The sequence below is a fragment of the Pan paniscus genome, chromosome 1 (genome assembly GCF_029289425.2).
Source record: "Pan paniscus chromosome 1, NHGRI_mPanPan1-v2.0_pri, whole genome shotgun sequence".
Lineage (NCBI taxonomy): Eukaryota > Metazoa > Chordata > Mammalia > Primates > Hominidae > Pan > Pan paniscus.
This window is the reverse complement of record NC_073249.2, coordinates 136,073,241-136,094,138: the sequence shown is the minus strand read 5'-3', so window position 1 is coordinate 136,094,138 and position 20,898 is coordinate 136,073,241. Positions and strand designations below refer to the sequence as shown.

Genomic DNA, 20,898 nt, shown 5'->3' with positions numbered 1-20,898 from the left:
CACTTTGGGAGGCTAAGGCGGGCAGACTGCCTGAGGTCAGGAGTTCGAGACCAGCCTGTCCAACATGGTAAAACCCCATCTCTACTAAAAATACAAAAAAATTTGCCAGGCATGATGGCGTGAGTCTGTAATCCCAGCTACTCGGGAGGCTGAGGCAGGGGAATTGCTTGAACCAGGGAGGTGGAGGTTGCAGTGAGCCGAGAGCGCGCCACTGCACTCCAATCTGGGTGACAGAGCGAGACTCCGTCTCAAAATAAATAAATAAATAAACAAACAAACCCACCTTCATTTTAGAATTTTCCATTGCTTATTTTTATTTCAATTTCTTATTTTAAAAATAAGAAATTCAAAAATAGGCCGCCTGTGTAAGGTAGAGAATAGTGATTAAAAACAAAGATTAGGTAAGATAGCCCTGATTTGAATTACAACCTTGCTACTTATTAACTGTGTAAGTTTGAGCAAATTAAGTTCTCTAAGTCCTAGTTTCCTATAAAACGTAAGAGAATTCCAGTACCTACAACTTGTATGGCTGTTGTAAAGATTAAATGTTATGCATGTAAATTGCATAGCATAGTGCCTGACACATAGTAAATGTTCAATAAAAGTTAGCAAGTATGGTAACAATAATGATTTCCTACTTGTATAGTCTCTTATTTTTATTGTTCCCCACCTCTAATGTCTGCAATCACTTGTCATGCCTGATAAAGGTGAGGGTATATAAAAATTATAATCTCAGAGTAGGAGGCCTAATCCAGTAGACTAAAACTCACCCCACTCCTCTCTTTTTAATATAAATTGTCAACATTCATCCCTGGTCATTTGTATATCAAGTTAAGGAAGAATGCAAAGAAGCAGAAGAAAGACACTAGTATAAATATAAGTGGTTTTTTGAAAGCAAGAACATATTGGATCTAAGTTCTAGGACATGAGGAAGAACAAAAAAGCTGGGAAAACAAGTAGAAGAAAGCAGGAGGCAGTGATCTAAAAAAGAGCAAGAGAAATAAAATGATTGGAAAGAATTTTAGGCAAAAGAATTTATGTAGATCTATGTCAAAAAGAGGGTATATTTTAAGATGTGAGGGAAATGAGATTTGCTGAAGCAGGGTAGCTTAAAAGACTACAAATGAAAGTGCAAAGCATTTTGTAGGTTATAAGAAGCGTATTACATATAAGTAAGCGAATAAAATTTTCACAGATGAGCAGTATTAAGAGGTATCTGCAAGGCTGGGCTAACCAACCAAAAATAACACAGAAATGTGCATGTTAACACTTATGTGCATAGCTAAATTTATTAATCCTTAATATATTTAAGAAGTATTAAAAGAAAAATCTATTCACTTGTCAACACAAGCCATTATTAAGGCTCACCCCTTCAAAGATCTAATCTATAGACTAATGAAAATTCATTAGTTTGCTTAGTTTCCTAATCAAGTCTACATTTTGAAATTTCCCTATAATTTCCTTTTCTAATAAAGGATTTCCCCAAGCTAGAACTACAATATTTTTATGCTATGTTGCCCAGGCTGGAGTGCAGTGACTATTCACAGGCACAATCATAGCACATTATAGCCTCTAACTCTTGAGCTCAAGTGATCCTCCTGCCAGCCTCATGAGTAGCTGGGACTATAGGGACACACCACTGAGCCTGACTAGAACTATAAAGAGAGGTGTTTTACTGGAATCTAAAATCAATTTAAAAATCAAAAATAGTATTCTAAAAAAGAAATGGGATTAAGGTAGACTCAAAAGTTCCACACCTCTTGGGTTAATTTTTTTTTCCCCCAAATTAAGTCAATAAGAGCCAAAAGAAAAAGATTAACTTGCTTAGAATTACATCTAACAGTTTACAAGTTGCTGAAATTCAATGTGTATTCAGACTCAACTGCAGCTTACCAAAGAAAGCTATAAATATGATCTGAATTAACACCAGTCTGGTGGGGAAAAAAAAAGTGTATTGTATCAAACAGACTTGCTGTGATATCTGTTCAAACATACCTGTACCAGTCAAAAGTCCAGCACTCTTCTTTCGTGCATAAGCGCGTAAGTGGTTGGACAGGCTAACAGCACTTGTAAACGTCGTATTGCAATGCACACATGTTCTAAGCTTCACAGGCATACCTATCATTCAAAAGAAAACTATAATCCAGTTCTCACTTCAAAAAGTGAAATTTTCTTAGCTTAAAGAGTGTAGAAAAGCACCACAATAAAGATGGTTTTCAAAACGTTCAATGAAATAGGTTAACTTAAAATAAGGAGGGGAAATTAAGTTAACTGTTATTAGTTTGTAGTTAGTATTTAGAGTCAACTCATGCTCTTTGGAAAGGTAGAAGAGGAGTGACTTGAACCTTTGAGCTCCTCTGGATATACACCTATTATTACTTCCTTGCAGATTTCTGTGTTACGCAGATTATTTCTTAAACCTACTACAATACAATCCTGTGATTTGAACACCACGGTTCTGTTGAGAAGTTTCAAAGCTTACAACATTACCAATAAAAAGAATTAAAAAGTCTAGTTGACAAAGTGGTAATTAAAGTGTTTTACCCACAAAACCATAAAAGTCTCAATACTAAATTAGGCTTTCTGATGAAGGCTGGGAGAAAAGGTGGTAAAACACACCACTGAACAGCTGTTAGACACAACATTTTATTTAGGGTATTTTATGTTCATTACTCTGAATGCGCAATCAATAATGAAAGTTAATGATTTAAAGTTTTTTGCTAAAATCTTTGTGCTAAATAAATGATCAACAAGCTAACATCTTAGTCATCACAGGAAAAACATGTTCAAACAGTAAGAAACTCCTAACTTCTCAGACAATCCTCACTCCCCCAACACATTTCAACTGGTTTCTTCAGCATTACTGTGATAGCCACAAATATGCTTTCCATCTCTGAAGTATACTACCCCTTGGTCAACACAGCTAACACATCTTCCCTGCATTTTATCCTTCTGAAAAAATTTTGAAAGCTATTGACTTTCAGAGACTCTTTATTCGAAAGAAAAAGCCGGATTAAACAGAAGCTCATACAAGATAAACTGCTTTCCAGACCACTTACAATACAAAGTTATCTTTCCTTAAATCAAAATTGCATTACAACTATTTGGGATATCACAATGTCTGCCCCAAAGCAAATAAACAACATTACTTTACAGTAATGTTAGTCGTTATTAATCCATTAACTATTACCTCCGACACATTCAACTTAGAGCTCTAATCATGAGACCATTTACATAAACCTTCAACATTAACCTTCAAAAAGAAATCTAGAAAAAACACTTAAAATTTTTCTAGTCTAAAAGTATAAACCACACTTGGCAATACTGAATAAAGTTTGGCTACTTTATTTGCCACATTATTTGCCAATACATACAAAATATTCCTTTCAAAAGGAAAAACTATTGGTGCACAAGCACTAAGCTAAATCATCTGTTCTGTTCCATTAGAGCACTATCTTAAAACCTAAAACCCCAAACAAATATGTTTTATGTTCACAACTGTTCTCCAAAACCAAACTATTCCGCAATACCATGAGGAATTGGAGAGGGAGATGTTTCTTTGGGTTAATCACAACAGACACCAATCCATTCAGCTTTAAGAGTCTGTTTTGTTTTACCTAAGCAGTGGAAAAACCAACAGCTAAATCTTGAAAACATGATCACCTTGGAGAACTGGCAAAAATATGACAGAGGTATGCCTTTTCAATAATGCTATGCTTTTGAACATCAACCTCCCATCCACAACCATCCTCCAGCCAGAGCAAGTTTTATTTTTACAGATCAGCTTTTTGTTTGTTGTTTTTATTGTGTGTGTGTGTGGTTTTCTTCTGCTTTTGTTCTCACCTTACATTCAGACCAAGAAAAGAGGCACAGAGAACTCAGTGCTAATGAGCATCAATTGATGAGTTATACAGAAATGACAGTAGAATAACCAATCTGTGCTCTGTAAAAAAAAAAAGCAGCTTAAACAGGAAGATTGTGAGAAAGTATTTTCCACATAGATTCCATTAAAGAAGGCATAATTGAACTGCATGTAAACTGTGTATAGCATAGTCATAAACGTCCTCTTACCTGAGTGCATAGTCAAGTCCATTTTTTGTGGCTGATACATCAACGGACTATCCTCATTTAATGGAAGAACGCATTTCTGAACGAATCTCTTTCTTGCTGTCTGATTATGGATCTTTTGAGGAGAAATAGCAGAATTCCTTTCTTCTCCCATCCTTTTATTTTTAAGAAGTTCTATGAGTGTAAGAGACTGATTCTTTTTCCCACTGGGCAGTTCTGGTTTTGTTTCATCATATTCATTTAAGAAATTCAGCCCTTCTTCTTCTGATGCAGACACTGACAGAGCTTCAGTCTTTAGGCCATTACGGTATGCTTCAAGAGGTATAACATTTTGAGATATAAAGTCATCACTTGATGCAAGTTTTTGAGCTACAAATGGTCTGGGAATAATACGACGACTGTTCAATGCCTTTAAGATTTTTTCGTATTTTTCTTCATTTTGCATCATCTCATTCAGAACACAGATTGGAGATTTGTGAGCATCCCATTTCGTCTTTCCAAGTCTTTTCAAGTGGCCTCTAACATGATTTGATAATCCAATTTTAGTATCAAACCAACCACCACAGAGCTGACAAGTGTGTTCAGAAGTGGTTTCAGACTTCTCTATAGCTAGAAAAAAATTTTTAAGAGTAATATCAGACTTTCTTATATAAACTGACCACCCTAAAATGAGTTAATTCTGAAACATAAAATTATGATTCTAATAAAGACTAAATTCAAACAAAACTTTTAAATCTTCAGAATTAGAACACAGACCTATCAGCCCAAATCATCCCCATGGAGAACTTACCTTTTCTAACTCGTTTAACAGGTGTTCCTGTGCCAGTTCTTTTGAAATGCTGCATTTTGTCACTTGTGGCTATTTGTTCCGGTGATACAACATGACGGGCTTCATAGCTTAATCCTGCTCTGTGAAGATGCCCCCGGACATGATTTGATAACCCAACACCTGTTTCAAATGTTGCTGGGCAATAAGGACACGATTTCTTCTCAAGAGACAAATCAGTCCAATGAAAAACAGAACTATGCTTTGACAATGAAGCGTCTGCAGTTTCTAAATGCTGAGGATCATGTATCTCATGCAAAAAGTTGTTACTTCCAGCATCTTCATAGTATTCAAAATAAAAGCCATCGTTTTGGTCATAACTAAGAGTAGCATTTTCTCCAGGCTCCTGACCTTCCACTTTGCTCTTAAATAAAGGGAATAAATTTACATGCTCTTGATTAATATCACTATAGGTTTCATCTTCTATGGCCTGTGTAGTGTAGTCTCCTAACTCAACATTATCCCAGGAACTTTCATCTTCTGTTTCATAACTATCTTTCTTTTCAGCAGAATTAAGTTTTTGCAAAACGACAACAGTCATTTTATGCAAAAAATCCGGATAGCTATCCAAGTCTTCCCCTCCCACAGAACTTTCCTTCTTAGATTCCTTAACTACTCTCTTTACAGCTACACGTCTGTGATCTTTGAAGCTTTCAGGCCTTTTGGTGTCAGGCTTATGAGGGTCTGAAATAAAATTGTTGTGAGAATTACTTGATGATGAAAACAGGTGTAAAGAATTTAATGAACTAGCTTCTTCTTTTTTGAAATGCACAGGATATGATTCACCTGATTTTTTGATCATCCTATAGTTTTCATATTTGTGTCTATACAAATAGTGGCTATTTGCCTTGGCATTAGACTTTTCTTTTGCTGCTTGATGGAAATACTTAGGTTTTTGGTCAACGCTGCTTTTAATTGTAACATTCTTATGAGGAGAGCTGTTTTGATTGCACATGTTTACACCTGATTGGGCAATGCTTTTCCGAGCTTTCTGTATTCTGTGTGGCCGCTTATGAATTTTTGAAAAACTACTTGATTGTGAGGTTGATCCAAATGTTCGCTTCACATCTTGTTTTAAAGCAGAGTTCTTTGGAAACGTGGTTGACTGTTGTTTAGTTAATGGTTTAGTGCTATCACTATCTACAGGTTCTTCAAGGATGTCATTTTTTCTTTTATCAAGTCCAAGAGGACTACCAAATGAATCAACACATGATGATGAATGCAAGTACTCCGTGTGCTTTTTTAAAACACTTTTGGCTGAAGTAGTAAAAGGACACATCTTACATATGTAGGTAGCTGATTTTTTGGATGATCCTACTACAGAGTCTTTCATGAAAGTCTTTTTTTGTGTTTTTCTCTGGGCAATATCAGAAGTGACCATAGGGCATTTTACCACTGCCCCATGTGCAATGCCTCGATGGCATTCCAATTCATTTTCTGTCACTGCCATGAAGTTACACTCTTCACAGCAGTAGTACCTTTTATCTTTTTCATGGGTTTTAGCATGTTGCACAAATGTTTTAGGGCAATTGGTACCAAACACACACTGAGGACACTGTAATCGTGCACTTCTTCCTTCATCCTGAAGTTCTTTCAATTCACGAATTTCCTCCATCAACTTCTGTCTTCTCTCCTGGTGAATAATCATATGTTTTAGAAGTGAATTGCGATCTCGAAATGTCCGTCCACATTCTCTACAAGCATATGGCCTTGGGACATTAAGATGGCGAAAGTGACTATTCCCATCTAAATGATACATCATATGCCTGTGGAGGTGCTTCTTCTCCCTAAAATTCACATTGCACTTTGTACAGGGGTAGAATGATGGCTCTTCGGTACTGAAAGTAGCAGGTGACTCAGAATCACTCTCTTCACATTTCTTTTTTAAGGTATTTGAAAGAAAAGTGCTAGTATGAACAGGTGAACTCTCTTCTCCACACTTATCTGGGTTATAAATTAGATGTTGGAAGGCATCCACAGATTCTAAGTCTTCATCAGTTGATTCAGGCTTCACTTTTGATAATGCATATTTCTGTGAGTCTACTGCTTGTAGCTCTTCATTTTGTTCTAGAAAGTCTACTTCTTGCATTTTTGATTTATTGGGTACACAATTAGAATCACTAAAGCAATCCTCGGTATAACGAGTTATCTTGCTTACATCCATTTTTCGCTTTCTTTTTTTTTCTAGACCTATTTTAGAATGAGGTGGAGCTTTATCTACTGTTTCCTCATTAGTCATAAGAAATTGAATGAACTCTTTTTGGGGATCCCAGTTTGTATCATTTTCTGACCTAAATCCATCTGTACCTGAGGAAATTCCCGTTACTGTATTGACACAATCATCTTTCACCAATAAATCTTCACCATCCTCACCCACCTCTACTTGATTTATTAAAGTGCCATCTGACTTTATATTACTCCCTACTGAATTCTGAATGTCACAACCAACTGAAGCAGAGGTAGGTAGTTTTTTATTGGAATGGGTGGGATTCTTAGCATGTGCTACATCTGATAACAAAAATAAAACTTGGTGTTGACTTGCTTTCTGTGGTGTAGACAGCTGAAGATCAGCTGCTACCTTCAAAGTTGAACAAGATTCTGTTGTTGGCTGATCCACAGGCTGTCCAGTGGTTAATGAAACACTGCCTTTATTCATATTGGAAGTCTTAGTTAAGGAGGAGTGTGAAACTGGTCCATTAACAGCAGCTCCTTTAGGCAAGATAAAGTTTTCACTAGAAACAGTAGGAGCACCAGCATGTATAAATAGACTAGACTGGCCTCCACTTAAGGCGTTTTCAGATTTGTCCTTTGACAGTTCTTCAGGCAGAGTCAATGTATTATTTTTCTGAAATGATGTTTGACAATCTTTTGGCTTATGAACTCCGCTCTCTTTGTCTGAGATAAAATTGTTGTCATCTAGGAGTTCTTCTTTAGCACCAGTAATATCGGTGTTTATCTTCAAATCATCCATATTGTTGGCAAGCCCATTTAACACATTTAGTCTAGAAAATGGAAAAAAAAAATTTAGATTTGCATGAAAGAAAAAATACTATTAGAATGTATGGAGAGTTGAAAGTACATATTTTTATTAGTTTAATTTTCTACTCTTTATATTGAGATTCTAATAATTTTCCAAGAATGAAAGAACACAAACATATTGAAATATTTAAAAAGCACCTCAAAGGTTAATATTGTTCTTCATGCTAGGCAACAACAACAATCCAATACGTCATGTATACAAAATGTCTAGGGAAAAGCAACATACACAAACACACTAGGGAAAAGCAGCATACACACAGATACACATGTATACACACTCAAAAACAATATAAATATGCTACAGACTGAAAAAATTTTAAACCTCACGTGGAGATTGCTAATACAAAGAAAATTCTTTCACTTAAGTAGGTTTATCAGAGGTAGTCACTCTATTCTAGAGAACAATATAAATTATCAAATATTGCAGAGAAGTAAAAGATTTGTCACTTATAAGTTCATTCCTGAAGGTAACAAAACACCATTCAGTAAATAACTTTATTGAATGAACATATTTGCTATCAACATCAACGTTTTATGTATGAAATAGTCCTTTTTAAAAGACTGCTTTGCTCTCAAGATGCTTAATGTTCTCCCAACATTCTATCAATTGTAAAAATGCTTTATTCATAGTTTTGTTCATTCCTTATTCAAATTAACCTTAACTATAATTTTAACTTTAGTAAAGTTAACTAAATTTTAGTAAAGCGAATTTTAACTTTACTAAAGTTAAAATTAATGAAGGTTTATGTCAAACTTTCATATGTGGGGCCCCAAATTCTAGGCGTTCTCTAAATGCAGTTATCCCACTTATGATCTGGTGGTCTAGTGCAATGGCCTAACACATTTTACAATAGAATAGCATAAACATATGTTTTAAATTTATTTCATATAAAATGTAGATAAAACTTTTCTAGGCATTTTTGATAAGATATTTAATCATTATGAGAAAAAAGTACAATATTTTTAAAGGAAACAGTATTTCTGAATGTTTGGGGTCCATTCACACCATGACCGTAATGCCTACCCCCACTATGAAAAGTTCCCTTGCAACCTGTTTTTTTCCTGCTCTTAGAAATGGCCACATTGGAAGTATCTGCCTTCTTCAAAGAATGTCAGCTCTTTGAGGGCTGGGAATGTAATCTAGTCACTATCATATCTCTAGAACCTAGTACATCACTTGGCATAGGTGCTCAGGCAATATTTGTTGAATAAAAGACTGAATAAGTATTGGATTAATAAAAACACAATTTCAAAAATCAAAGTAAAAGTTCCTAAAGTGTAAAGAAGAAAAACAGTTTTGTTCCTATGAAATTTGGATACCCCATTCAAACACAAGTTCCATCAGGTTCTGATTTATTAACTCAGTAATTATAATAAGGTCCTCAAAATATCCAGTAATTTTCATGTACAATTTAAAGAACCTGCTATTTGGCAACCCCAGGTATTAACTAATTGAAGTACTGGCATAAGCTTCCATATTTCTTCTCCTTTTTTGCAGTTATTCTCCAAATATTTCCTAAGCACTTAGTAGTGCCATGCATTGTTCCCGTATTCCAGATATAATGGTAAACAAGACAAGTTAGGTTCCTGCTCTCAGATAAAGAATGAAGCCTGTATATTTTTCTTTTGCAGTATTTTTAATTTGCATAACAAGTAATACTATTTTAGGGCAACAGGACCTTACAATCTAACATTTAGAAATCAAAACATGTTCAATATAGTTCAATATTTCTACTATCCTTTAAGGGTACCAATTTCATGCTTTGTAAAACATTAAATCTAATTCAAGAATAATAAAATTGTTCTTAGGCCGGGCGCGGTGGCTCACTCCTGTAATCCCAGCACTTTGGGAGGCCGAGGCGGGTGGATTACAAGGTCAGGAGATTGACACCATCCTGGCTAACACGGTGATACCCCGTCTCTACTAAAAATAAAAAAAATTAGCCAGGCGTGGTGGTGGGTGCCTGTAGTCCCAGCTACTCGGGAGGCTGAGGCAGGAGAATGGCGTGTACCCGGGAGACAGAGCTTGCAGTGAGCCAAGATCGTGCCATTGCACTCCAGCCTGTGCGACAGAGTGAGACTCCGTCTCAAAAAATAAAAAACAATAAAATAATAAAATTGTTCTTACATTTTTCTTATTTTATAACTTAGAACAAGCACTTATAATCTGATCTTATTCTTTCCATAAAATGTTATTTAATACAACAAATACCTATTACCAGTATCTTTGACATTGTTTTTTATACCAACAATCATTTTTTCCACCCCTCGTAGGTTTTAGAATTCTGTTTTGAGACTGGCAAACTTCTGTGGTAATAAAAATAGACTTCCAATAAGATCACATTTAATGATATCACTCCAAAATGGTGCTAATGCATCACCCAGCAGGAGTCTCTACATCACATACACAGAAGTTAAAAATGGGCAGCACATAAACATGTGTTAGGAAAGGGTGTGCAAATGTCAAGGGAAAGAAAAGCAAGCCTTAATGCTACACTACTATTCATTCCTGATATTTCTCATTAAATTAGGTAGAAAACATAAAACGCTTCAATAGCAACAATCTCATAAATCTGAAACGAACGACAAAAAACTAACTTGAAAGACAGTTACTTTCCTTTCCGTTCCCACTTATTATAATCACAGAGGTGGACAAATATATGCTAAGTCAATTTGAAAGCCTATATTAGTTTTTCTCAACAGGAAGCAATGTTGCTAACGAAGTGGTAAATTCAGTGTTAATGAGTGGCTTCACTGTTACCACCTCAGAGGTAAAACCTTCCATGTTCTATGTTCCACCCATCTGTTCTGGTGTTAAGAGGTTTAGAGATGGAACAGACGCTTCCCATTTAAAGCAACTTCATTGGTACCCCCTGAACAGCAGGGTGACAAACTATGAGAACATCATGTCAGCTTGGAGACTGCATCCTCATTACTGGAATGGCTTTATAAGAGCTTTTCATAAGTTCACATTCTGAAGATATCAACCTGTTTTGTTCAAAAACATAGAAAAAATATATGTGCATAACAGATATTTTATCTACAAAACACATCTAGCAAAAAAAAATCCGATTAAATATTGTTAAAATATAAAATGAAGTCTTTAACAATGAAAGTTTTCCTTCACATCCACATAATAAAATATGGCTTACTTACCCCTAAATTATTAATTATCTCTACTCAAAAATAAAAGATGTTACCTTCTGCATCAGTTTGAAAATATGTTACAAAAGTTGACTTAGGAAGCTTTCTAGGTCACTTGGTAATTCTGATTAGATACAACCTTCCTGTCATCAAATCTATACTGTCCATTTTCTGTTCATGAGTAATTCTTTACTGAGAGAAAATTAGCTTAATTTTGTTCTTTTATGTACATTATTAACTGCATTTACTACAAGTAGATTAACGTTTTGTGGGTACTTATTTTAGGAACAATTAAAATGTTCAGAATATATTCTAATTACACAATGCTCCAAATATACTTCTTCTTAGTAACAGTACTCAAGACTCATAGCTGTTGTGCTGAGATACAATGCAGAACCATGGATCATCAAAATCTGTTGCACTGAATAATTGATACAGAATTTTAACATCATCAAAAATTATTTTACTACATTCATGTTGGGTTATGTGGCATCTAGGCAAGAAAGCATTTGACTCGAGTTAATTTTACACCATCTCAAATAGTTTTTCAACTACCTTTGTATAGTCAAATGTATATATAACAGAGACATCAATACCAGTTTAGGTTACTATAACAAAGTAGGAACATATTTGAAGGTGGGCATTATTCATTAAGTTTAAAAAACAGAAGCTAATAAATTAAGATAAATAAACTGATGTTTGGACTCCTTATATATCAATTAAGATTTTTAAACACTGTTTAGACACCATTACTAAATCTTCCCCATATAATCATATAACCATAGAATTTTTCTTTTAACTGGTTTTTAAAATAGTCTTTAAAAAATTCACACACCTTTTTAAAAAGCTGCAAACAGAACTTGAAATCTACATAAAATATATTTCAATTTCTAGAAAATCATAATGAGTTCTACAGCTATAACTGCCTCTAGTTATATACTGTGAGCACTAAAAAAATTGTACAAAGGTCAGATCTGTCTTCAAGATGACAGATCATCACTTATATGCCTCAAGCTAGACTTATTGTCTCAGAAATCTCAAACATCAGTATTTTTGCAAACTATCAGCACTTGCTATAACACCCTCACTACACTACATCTTGAGGTTACTACAGAAGAAATGAGGTGATAATTGCATATTAACATAATTATTCTGTAATCCCTCTGAGCAAGCTTCCTAGGTCACTCAGTAATTCAGATTAGATACAACCTTTCTGTCATCAAATCTATGCTGTCCACTTTCTGTTCACGAATAATTCTTTTCTGATAGAAAATTAGCTTAATTTCATTCTTTTATGTACATTATTAATTGTATTTATTGCAAGTAGGTTAACATTTTGTGGGTACTTAACTACATAATGCCAACCTTTGTTGTGTTGTATAATTTCATGCAAAATATAGTACAATTTGCCCTCATTGTATATTAGTTCATTAATTGCTATATTACACAGCTATAAATAAATTATAATGCTGCCCACTAGCTGAATTATAGTTAGGATCTGTCAGGTTTTCACAAACCCTATGTTCATTTAAATTATCCTTGCGAACACATGACAACTTCAGTTAGTAATGTATGAGATTGGGTCAAGAAGAGAAAACCATTCACAAGTGTCAGTCTAACTGTAAAACAGATCTTAATTAACTGAAATATTATATTTAAAATTATTGCGGCATTTAAACCTATATATACCATACACAATGTACAAACATATATACCTAAATCTCAGCTAGTGCACACTTCAAGAGAAGACAGAATGTATCATCCAGGTAATAACTTATTCTGGATGTCACATTGAGAAGAAACACTAAAAAAATACAGAACACTTGTAAGGGTATCCAGCATGAGACTGACTTTAAAACCAAGCCAAATAATAAAATGGTTCAGAAGGTTAGACTGCTTACTTGTCAAGAACATTACAGACAGGAATATGGAGTTGAGGATTGAATAAGATGATTTCTAAAGTCCCTTCTAATATGTACTACAAATGTTTAGTACTTAGTTATTACATAATTAACATTTAACATTATTTGAAATAATGAGCAAAAAAGTGAAGAATTACACTACTGAGCCTTAAAAGTATTCTTTAAATTCACAATTACCTGAAATAATCCTTTAGTTAACTTATGATCTGTCAATAAATTGATTCTTGAACAATGAAAATATGACATTAAATGACCAACACACTGCCACAGAGCTAACTGTATCATGAAAACTCAATGTTACAGCCAGAGATTTTTTTTTTCCTTGGCAATACCAAAAAACAAAACAAAACAAAAAAGGCACTGAGTTTGATATATAGATTGCAATTTAAAAAAAGCAAACAAATTACACTGAACCTGTTGAACAGCTTGTTCCTGATGCCATGTACCATCCTCACTTGTTAACAGGAAGGCAGATGTTACAAAGTCAGGTACCAGACCATAAACACCTAATAACTCAAGATCATTCTTACTGCAAAGTATAGTAAATACTAAATATAATCTAACACATCTAAAGAAGCTCCCATGTGGTAAACGGAAGCAGGTAACTGTGTGGATGAAGGCAAGGAGGGCAGGGAGGCCCTACAAAGACATAACTTTAAAGACATGGTAAAATTATGTAACAATAAGAATCAACAGTAGAAAATCAAAAGGATGTTCACTAATCAAACATTAATTTCCTAATGAAGAATTCTGCAACTGGAAGAAGGCAATAAATTACAGCTGCAACCAAAGGAGAGTACTAAGTCATAGTTAGCACAGAATGACTGTTGTGTTGTTTATGCTTTCATGTAATTAGAATAAGTGATGGTCTCAGCTTACATCGTAATAGACATATATGCACGTGGCTCCAACAAGACAAATTTAAGCATTTAAGCATTTGAAATGAGTGATATATATGTAACTGATCAAATATTTTGACCACATTTGTGTAACATGGGTCAGTTCACTATAAAACATATCTGTTCAAATTATTAACTGTGAAACTTTCAAAGAAACCAATGTACCTAAGTACGTCAATCCCATACTCCAGGGGCAGTGTGTCAACTTTGCCCTCCACAGAAAGTATTATGCCATAAATTGTCATTTTACTTTGAGCCTTCTGGTATTCTTTAACCTATGATGGGTCTGCTGTTTATGTTCAGTTTTGAAATATTATATAAATACTAAACTATCATATCTAATAAATTCAAGAAAAGTGAGAGTGTTCAAAGTCCTAGGAATACAAAGCATATACAGATGCTCCTTTACATATAATGGGGTTACCTCCCAATAAACCCATGATAAATGGAAAACATCATGTTGAAAATGCATTTAATACATTTAAACTATTGAACATTGTAGCTTAGCCTACTTATACATACTTACATTAGCCTACAATTGGCCAAAATAATCTGACACAGTCTATAAAAATTTTATAATAATAAAAGATAAGATTAAAAATACAGTCTCTACTGAATGCACATTGCTTCTGCACCATTGCAAAATTGAATCATTGTCATTGTAAGTCAGGGACTGTATGTAATTACATAAATGAAAATAGAGACAATTATACGTAAAGAAGTGAGATAAATATATGTGCATATGGAATAAATTGCTTCAGAATAGAAATAATTTTAAAGGGCAAAGACAATTTCACCATTCAAAAAACTGCTATACCTATAAATTTCACAACAATTATCAAGACATAAAGAAATAACAAAAGAATGGTTTTAGAGTATAGAATCAGCATCAAGTCAGATATCTATTTGCTTAATGTTTATTCAGGAAATGCTAGGAATTTGTTGAAGAACTTAAAAGCTAAGAATGTTCAAAGTGCTGTTGATGAAGCTTTTGCCCCAACCATGTATATTCCACAGGATCAAGGCACACTATAGTATGCACAACAAAGTTAGTGGCATGACTGCAAATGCAAACATGGTGGCTTTAAAGAGATTCCTTACAACAGCTGAAGAGATAACTGGTGCCTTAATAGATTGTTAATGCGGATGAAACTACTGTCATCCCTCAGTATCCATGGCTGATTGGTTCTAAAACCCTGGTGGATACCAAAATCTACGCATACTTAAGTCCCCGCACTTGACACCATCTATGGATAAGATAAGCAAGCCCTCCATAAATGTAGGTTTCACATGCCATGAAGACTGTATTTTTTATCTGCATTTGGTTTGGGTGCGGATGCAGAACCCACAGATACAGAAAGTCGACTATATTCATCGAAAAAAATCCACGTTTAAGTGGACCTGCACAGTTCAAGCTCATGTTGTTCAAGGGTCAACTGTATTTCATTTTTGGGAAAAGATGACCAACAGAACCCTTACCAGCATGTCTAGCCTGATGCTCGGAACATAACGAATGTATACTAGTTTCCTTCTAATACCTCAGTAATTAAGTTTTTCAAATTCAAAGGTTCACAGATTTTATTTAATATGTAGACTTCTTAAACTTCTGTAGATTTTAATAATCTGTCATTATAAAAGTTCCATAAATTAATTTGCTTAATCTCATATTTAGAAAATATAAAATTAAAGTCTAATGAGAAATAGAACTTGAATAATATGACATCCAGGATTGAATTATTTCACTGATTTACAATTTAATCTATTGAAGGAAGGATTTAAATCGTAAACAAATTTCTGTAAATCTGTAATAATCTATAATGAGTACTTAACCTCTCACCTGTATTATATACATTCAAACTCTACTATGTAAATTCAAACTTATATATTGAATTTATATATTTATATATTTGAATATATTTATTCCATATATTCACATGGAAAAGTATGACATCTTTGAGAACTAAAAAAAAGAACAAAACTGAAAGTGCTACTTCAAAGAAATGTTTTGTATTAAATGTGAACTCTTGAAATGTTATTATCCTTGCTCAATTTATTTTTCTGAAACCAGAAAAAATCCAATTATCATCTAAGAAAAATATTTCAAGATAATCACTATTCTACAAGTATCTTAATTTAGGATGGTAATAATTCAAATACAAGAAATTTGCTTTTCTTGAAACAAAATATATTAGTGTGCTTCTCTCTCACATTATTGTCTTAACAAAAATATACTTGGCTCTCTCTGTGGGTTTTGCATCCTCAGATTCAACCAAACTCAGATCAAAAGAAATAAAAAATAAAATTACAAGAATAAAAAATACAAATAAGAAACCAATGAAGTATAACAACTACTTGGCATTTACACTGTAGTAGGTATTACAAGAAATATATTGATGATTTAACATATATGGGAGGATGTGTACAGATTATATGCAAATACAACATCATTTTATGTAAAGGTCTGGAGCATCATTGGAGTTTGGTATTCTTGCAGGGTCATGGAACTAATCCCACATGGATATCCAGGGTTGAATGTATGTTACCGATTTTTAGTTAGCAGCTAAATTTGCGTGTTTTTAGCAATAGGATTCCCAGTATGTGGCTAAGGAGAATGTTTGCTTATACCACCAAACACCGTTCCTGAATCCTTTTTGTTGTTCATTTATTGATTCAAAAAAATAGTGCTGGGGCCGGGCGCAGTGGCTCACGCCTGTAATCCCAGCACTTTGGGAGGCCAAGGTGGGCAGATTGCCTGAGCTCAGGAGTTCACGACCAGCCTGGGCAACATGGTGAAACCTCGTCTCTACTAAAATATAAAAAATTCGCAGGGTGTGGTGCCGTGCACCTGTAGTCCCTGCTACTCAGGAGGCTGAGGCAGCAGCATTGCTTGAACCCGGGAGGCAAGGTTGCAGTGAGCCGAGATCGTGCCACTGCACTCCAGCCTGGGCGACAGAGTGAGATTCCATCTCAAAAAAAGAAAAGAAAAGAAAAGAAATAGTGCTAATAATAGTGCTTTGTTGTTGTTATTGTTAGTAGTTTTTTTAATTTCAAAGTGTTTTGTCAGCCTCCTCCCAAAAGCAGATTGTGTTTCTTTATTGAAAACATACTAGTTTACAGAACCTGAGGATATTAAGTACTAGGCCTGGTAATGATGAATCTTATAAATTAATAAAGTATAGAGATATTCATGAATCTCTTGGCACACAACAAAATGGCTATAAAATATAAAAATAAAAAACTTTTACAAGTACAAAGAAAAACTGACAAATCAACAGCCACAGAGGGAGGCTTTAAACGATTCTCCCAAAGGTTAACAAATCAAGCAGACTTAAAAAGTAAAGAAGAATACAGAAGATTTTAATAACATAATTACTAAGGTTGATCTGAACAGTGGTCTTCAAACTGGGCTACGTATGCCCCTGAAAGTACAGACAGACTTCTCAAAGAGTATGCAGGTCAAGTATTAATTTCTAGTTCCTCAACTTCCGTATGTACTCTTTCCCTAAAATTGATCTGGATGTTATATTTGCAATACTCTAGTTCTTCTTACCCATCTCCCTTTTAAAGATCACCCTTCTCTCACTGTACAAAAGAAAGGTTCCCAAACACATATCTAGCAGCCTTCCTCATCTATATCAGTTGTTCAGGCCAATAACCTTGGAGCAACCTTCACTGTTCTTGTTTACTCACACCTCATATCTAAACCATCAGGAATTCCTACTGCTATTATCTTCAAAATACATCCAGAATCCAATCACTTCTCATCACTGCTATACCCAGATCCACTAGGACTTCATCAGCTGACTAATCTGGTATTAGTACAAGGACAGATCCTTACACACTTACCATCTATTCTCAACACAGCAATCAGAGTGATCCATACAGATAATGTCCCTCAAAACTCTAAAATGACTCCCTGTTTTTCTCAGATAAAAAAGGAAAAGCCCTTACAATGACCTGAAAGGACCTACAGAGAGATACTACCTAGTAACCCTTTGACTTCGTTTCCTACTCCTCTCCCCAACTCACTCACTCTGCTGTAGACACATTGGCTTTTTTGTTGTTGTTTTGTTTTTACTATTCTTGAATATGTTCTCTACTAGCGTAAGGCCTTAGCATTGACTATTCCTCAGATGGAATGCTCTTTCTCCCAGATAGTCTCATGGCAAACTATTTCATCTTGGTTCAAGTCTTTGCTCAATCATTATCTTCTGAATAATGCCAACCTGGACCACTCTAGTTAAACTGACACCCCAAAACCCTTACCTTCTCCACACTGCTGGCATTCTCAAATCTACTTATACTAGTTTATCCCTTCCCCCGCCTCCCATAACACTTAATTAACACCATCTAACACACCATGCAATATATTTATTTACTGTGGTTGTAGTTTGTGCATCCCTCCTCTAATACTAAGTTTCACAGGCAAAGATTTCTATGTACCTTGCTAACTGAATACCTCAAGGGTCAAGAAGAGAGCTGCCCAGAATCTTAGCATTGCGCAAATGCTCCAGTGTGTAAAAACCTTTGGGGAACCAAATAAAAGGTTTGAGAATACAGAGCTCCTTAGGCAGAAGGCCATTGCAGCAAAGCACATAATAGGAAAATTTGAAGGCTACACAGTCTTAGTTAATCAAAAAACAGCTCAAGGGAAGAGTTCAGTATCTGTCTCTCTCTCTCTCTCCATACTTCTCTCTCACCCCTCTCCCTGACTCCCAGTCTTAGAATTAAAATTCAGAAATGAAAAGGTCATCAACAGTGATACAAATACATTTATTTGAATTTTTAAAATGAAGCCATTTTTACTGACAAAGGGTCACCTTGGTTTAGCTGTAAAGACTGGCTTTGTTAAATGTTACAAGACAGACATTTTCTGTAACCTTGATGAATTAAATCTACAGTACAAAGATTCTGAAGAAATGAGATGTAAATTATGCATACAATGTACTGTATAAACATGTAATTATTCTCACTTGTGACAAAAATGTCAGATGCCACCTTAAAAATACCATAGTTTTCCAAAATTATTTTAAGAGGTGTGTGAAGAAAACAGTATGTAGACCACTGATCAAACATATAGGGAGAGGTCTATACAACAACTAGACATTCTTTTTTTCAAAACACAGAACATTTATAAAATCTGAGAATGTATTACAATGACCACTGAGAAGCTTCCAACAGAAACAGAAATCACTGTAGACCATATGCTCTGGCCACTATGTAACAAAGCAGAAAGTTGATACAATTAAAGAGATAATTAGTGAACTAGAAAAAGGTCAATACAAAGTATATTGAATGAAGCAAGGGGAGACAAAAGGATGGAAAACAGAGAAAAGAGTAAGAGCTGAAACTGATATGGTAAAAGATCACACATACATTCCAACATCTAGTTGGAATCCCGGAAGGAAAGAAGAGAGAATATAAGACAGAAGCAATACTTCTGAGATAATCGCTGAGAATTCTGTAAAACTGACAAAACACATCAAGCCAAAGCTTCTGGGAGCACCTGGAACTCTGAGATGAATAAATAAAAACTACACCTAGATACATCACAGGAAAACTAATGAAAATAAAAGACAATGAGAAAAAAAATCTTAAAAGCAGCCACAGAAAAAAAGAATACCTATAAAGAGACAACAATTAGACTGAGGAAAAAAAAAAAAAAAAAAAGCAGCTCCCGATGTCCAAGAGCTAATCTCATGCTATCAGACTATCTGATGTTCTGTCACAACGTTGCCTTAAGAAAAAAATAGTATCTCATAAAACATCCATGTCAGACAAGGTCATTGTGCAACACAAACTACCAAACATCTCCCCCCCTCATTAAAATGAGTGATTTGTCACTTTCTTTACCAATTACAGGAATACCTTGGAGATACTGTGGGTTCAGTTCCAGACGACTGCAATAAAGTGAATACTGGAATAAAATGAGCCACCATTTTTTTTTTTTTTTTGGTTTCCAAGTACATATAAAAGTTACATTTAACAGACATGGGGAGGGGAACACACTGGGGCCTATGGGGTAGGGGGTGAAGGGAGAGCATCAGGAAAAATAGCTAATGCATGCTGGGCTTAATATGTAGGTGATGGGTTGACAGGTGCAGCAAACCACCGTGGCACACATTTACCTATGTAACCAACCTACACATCCTGCACATGTACCCTGGAACTTAAAAAAAAAAAAGTTATGTTTGTACTATACTGTTGTCAATTAATTACGCAAAAGCTATTATGTCTAAAAAACAAGGTATATACCTTAAAGTATTCTATTGTAGCTGGTCCCAGTGGCTCACGCCTGTAATCCCACACTTTGGGAGGCTGAGGCGGATGAATCACCTGAGGTCAAGAGTTCAAGACCAGCCTGGCCAACATGGGGAAATCCCATCTCTACTAAAAATACAAAAAATTAGCCAGGTATGGTGGCAGGCGCATGTAATCCCAGCTACTTGGGAGGCTGAGGCAGGAGAATTGCTTGAACCTGGGAGGCAGAGGTTGCAGTGAGCTGAGATCGCGCCACTGCACTCCAGCCTGGTGACAGAGCGAGACTCTGTCTCAAAAAACAACAACAACAAAAATAAATAAATAAAATAAAATACTTTATTGCTTTAAAAAAATGCTAACAGTCATCTGAGCATTCAGTGAGTTTGATTCTTTTTGCTGAGATTTTTGCCTTAATATTGACAATCAGAGTGGCAGATGCTGAAGGTTGGGGTGGCTGTGGCAACTTCTTAAAATAAGACAGCAATGAAGTTTGACACATTGATTGACTCTTCCTTTCATGAAAGATTTCTCTGTAACGTGCAATGATGTTTGATAGCATCTTACCCACAGTAAAAACTTCTTTTGATATTGGAGTCAATCTTCTCAAACCCTGCTACTGCTTTACTGACGTAATATTCTAAATCCTATGTTGTCATTTCAACAATGTTCACACTATTTTCACTACGAGTAGACTCCCTCTCAAGAAACCACTTTCTTCGCTAGAGAAGCAACTTCTCAT

General features: G+C 35.0%; 1 protein-coding gene across 20 annotated transcripts in view; it reads right to left on the bottom strand.

Moving 5' to 3' along the window:
* Positions 1 to 20,898, bottom strand: part of ZNF644 (zinc finger protein 644) — a 113,090-nt gene that overhangs the window by 18,104 nt on the left and 74,088 nt on the right. For 9 of the 20 annotated variants that reach the window (XM_008960486.6, XM_034930834.3, XM_063606970.1 and 6 more), the window contains 3 exons: positions 4,859 to 7,896; positions 4,072 to 4,677; positions 1,996 to 2,118 (listed from right to left, as the gene is read on the bottom strand). The exons of 6 other annotated variants lie outside the window; for them this stretch is intronic. In XM_008960486.6, the coding sequence (XP_008958734.2) occupies positions 1,996 to 2,118; positions 4,072 to 4,677; positions 4,859 to 7,896 (3,767 nt within the window). The remainder of the gene's footprint in view (positions 1 to 1,995; positions 2,119 to 4,071; positions 4,678 to 4,858; positions 7,897 to 20,898) is intronic. 5 more of the 20 variants (XM_034930886.3, XM_063606996.1, XM_055116250.2 and 2 more) reach the window with 1 other exon arrangement.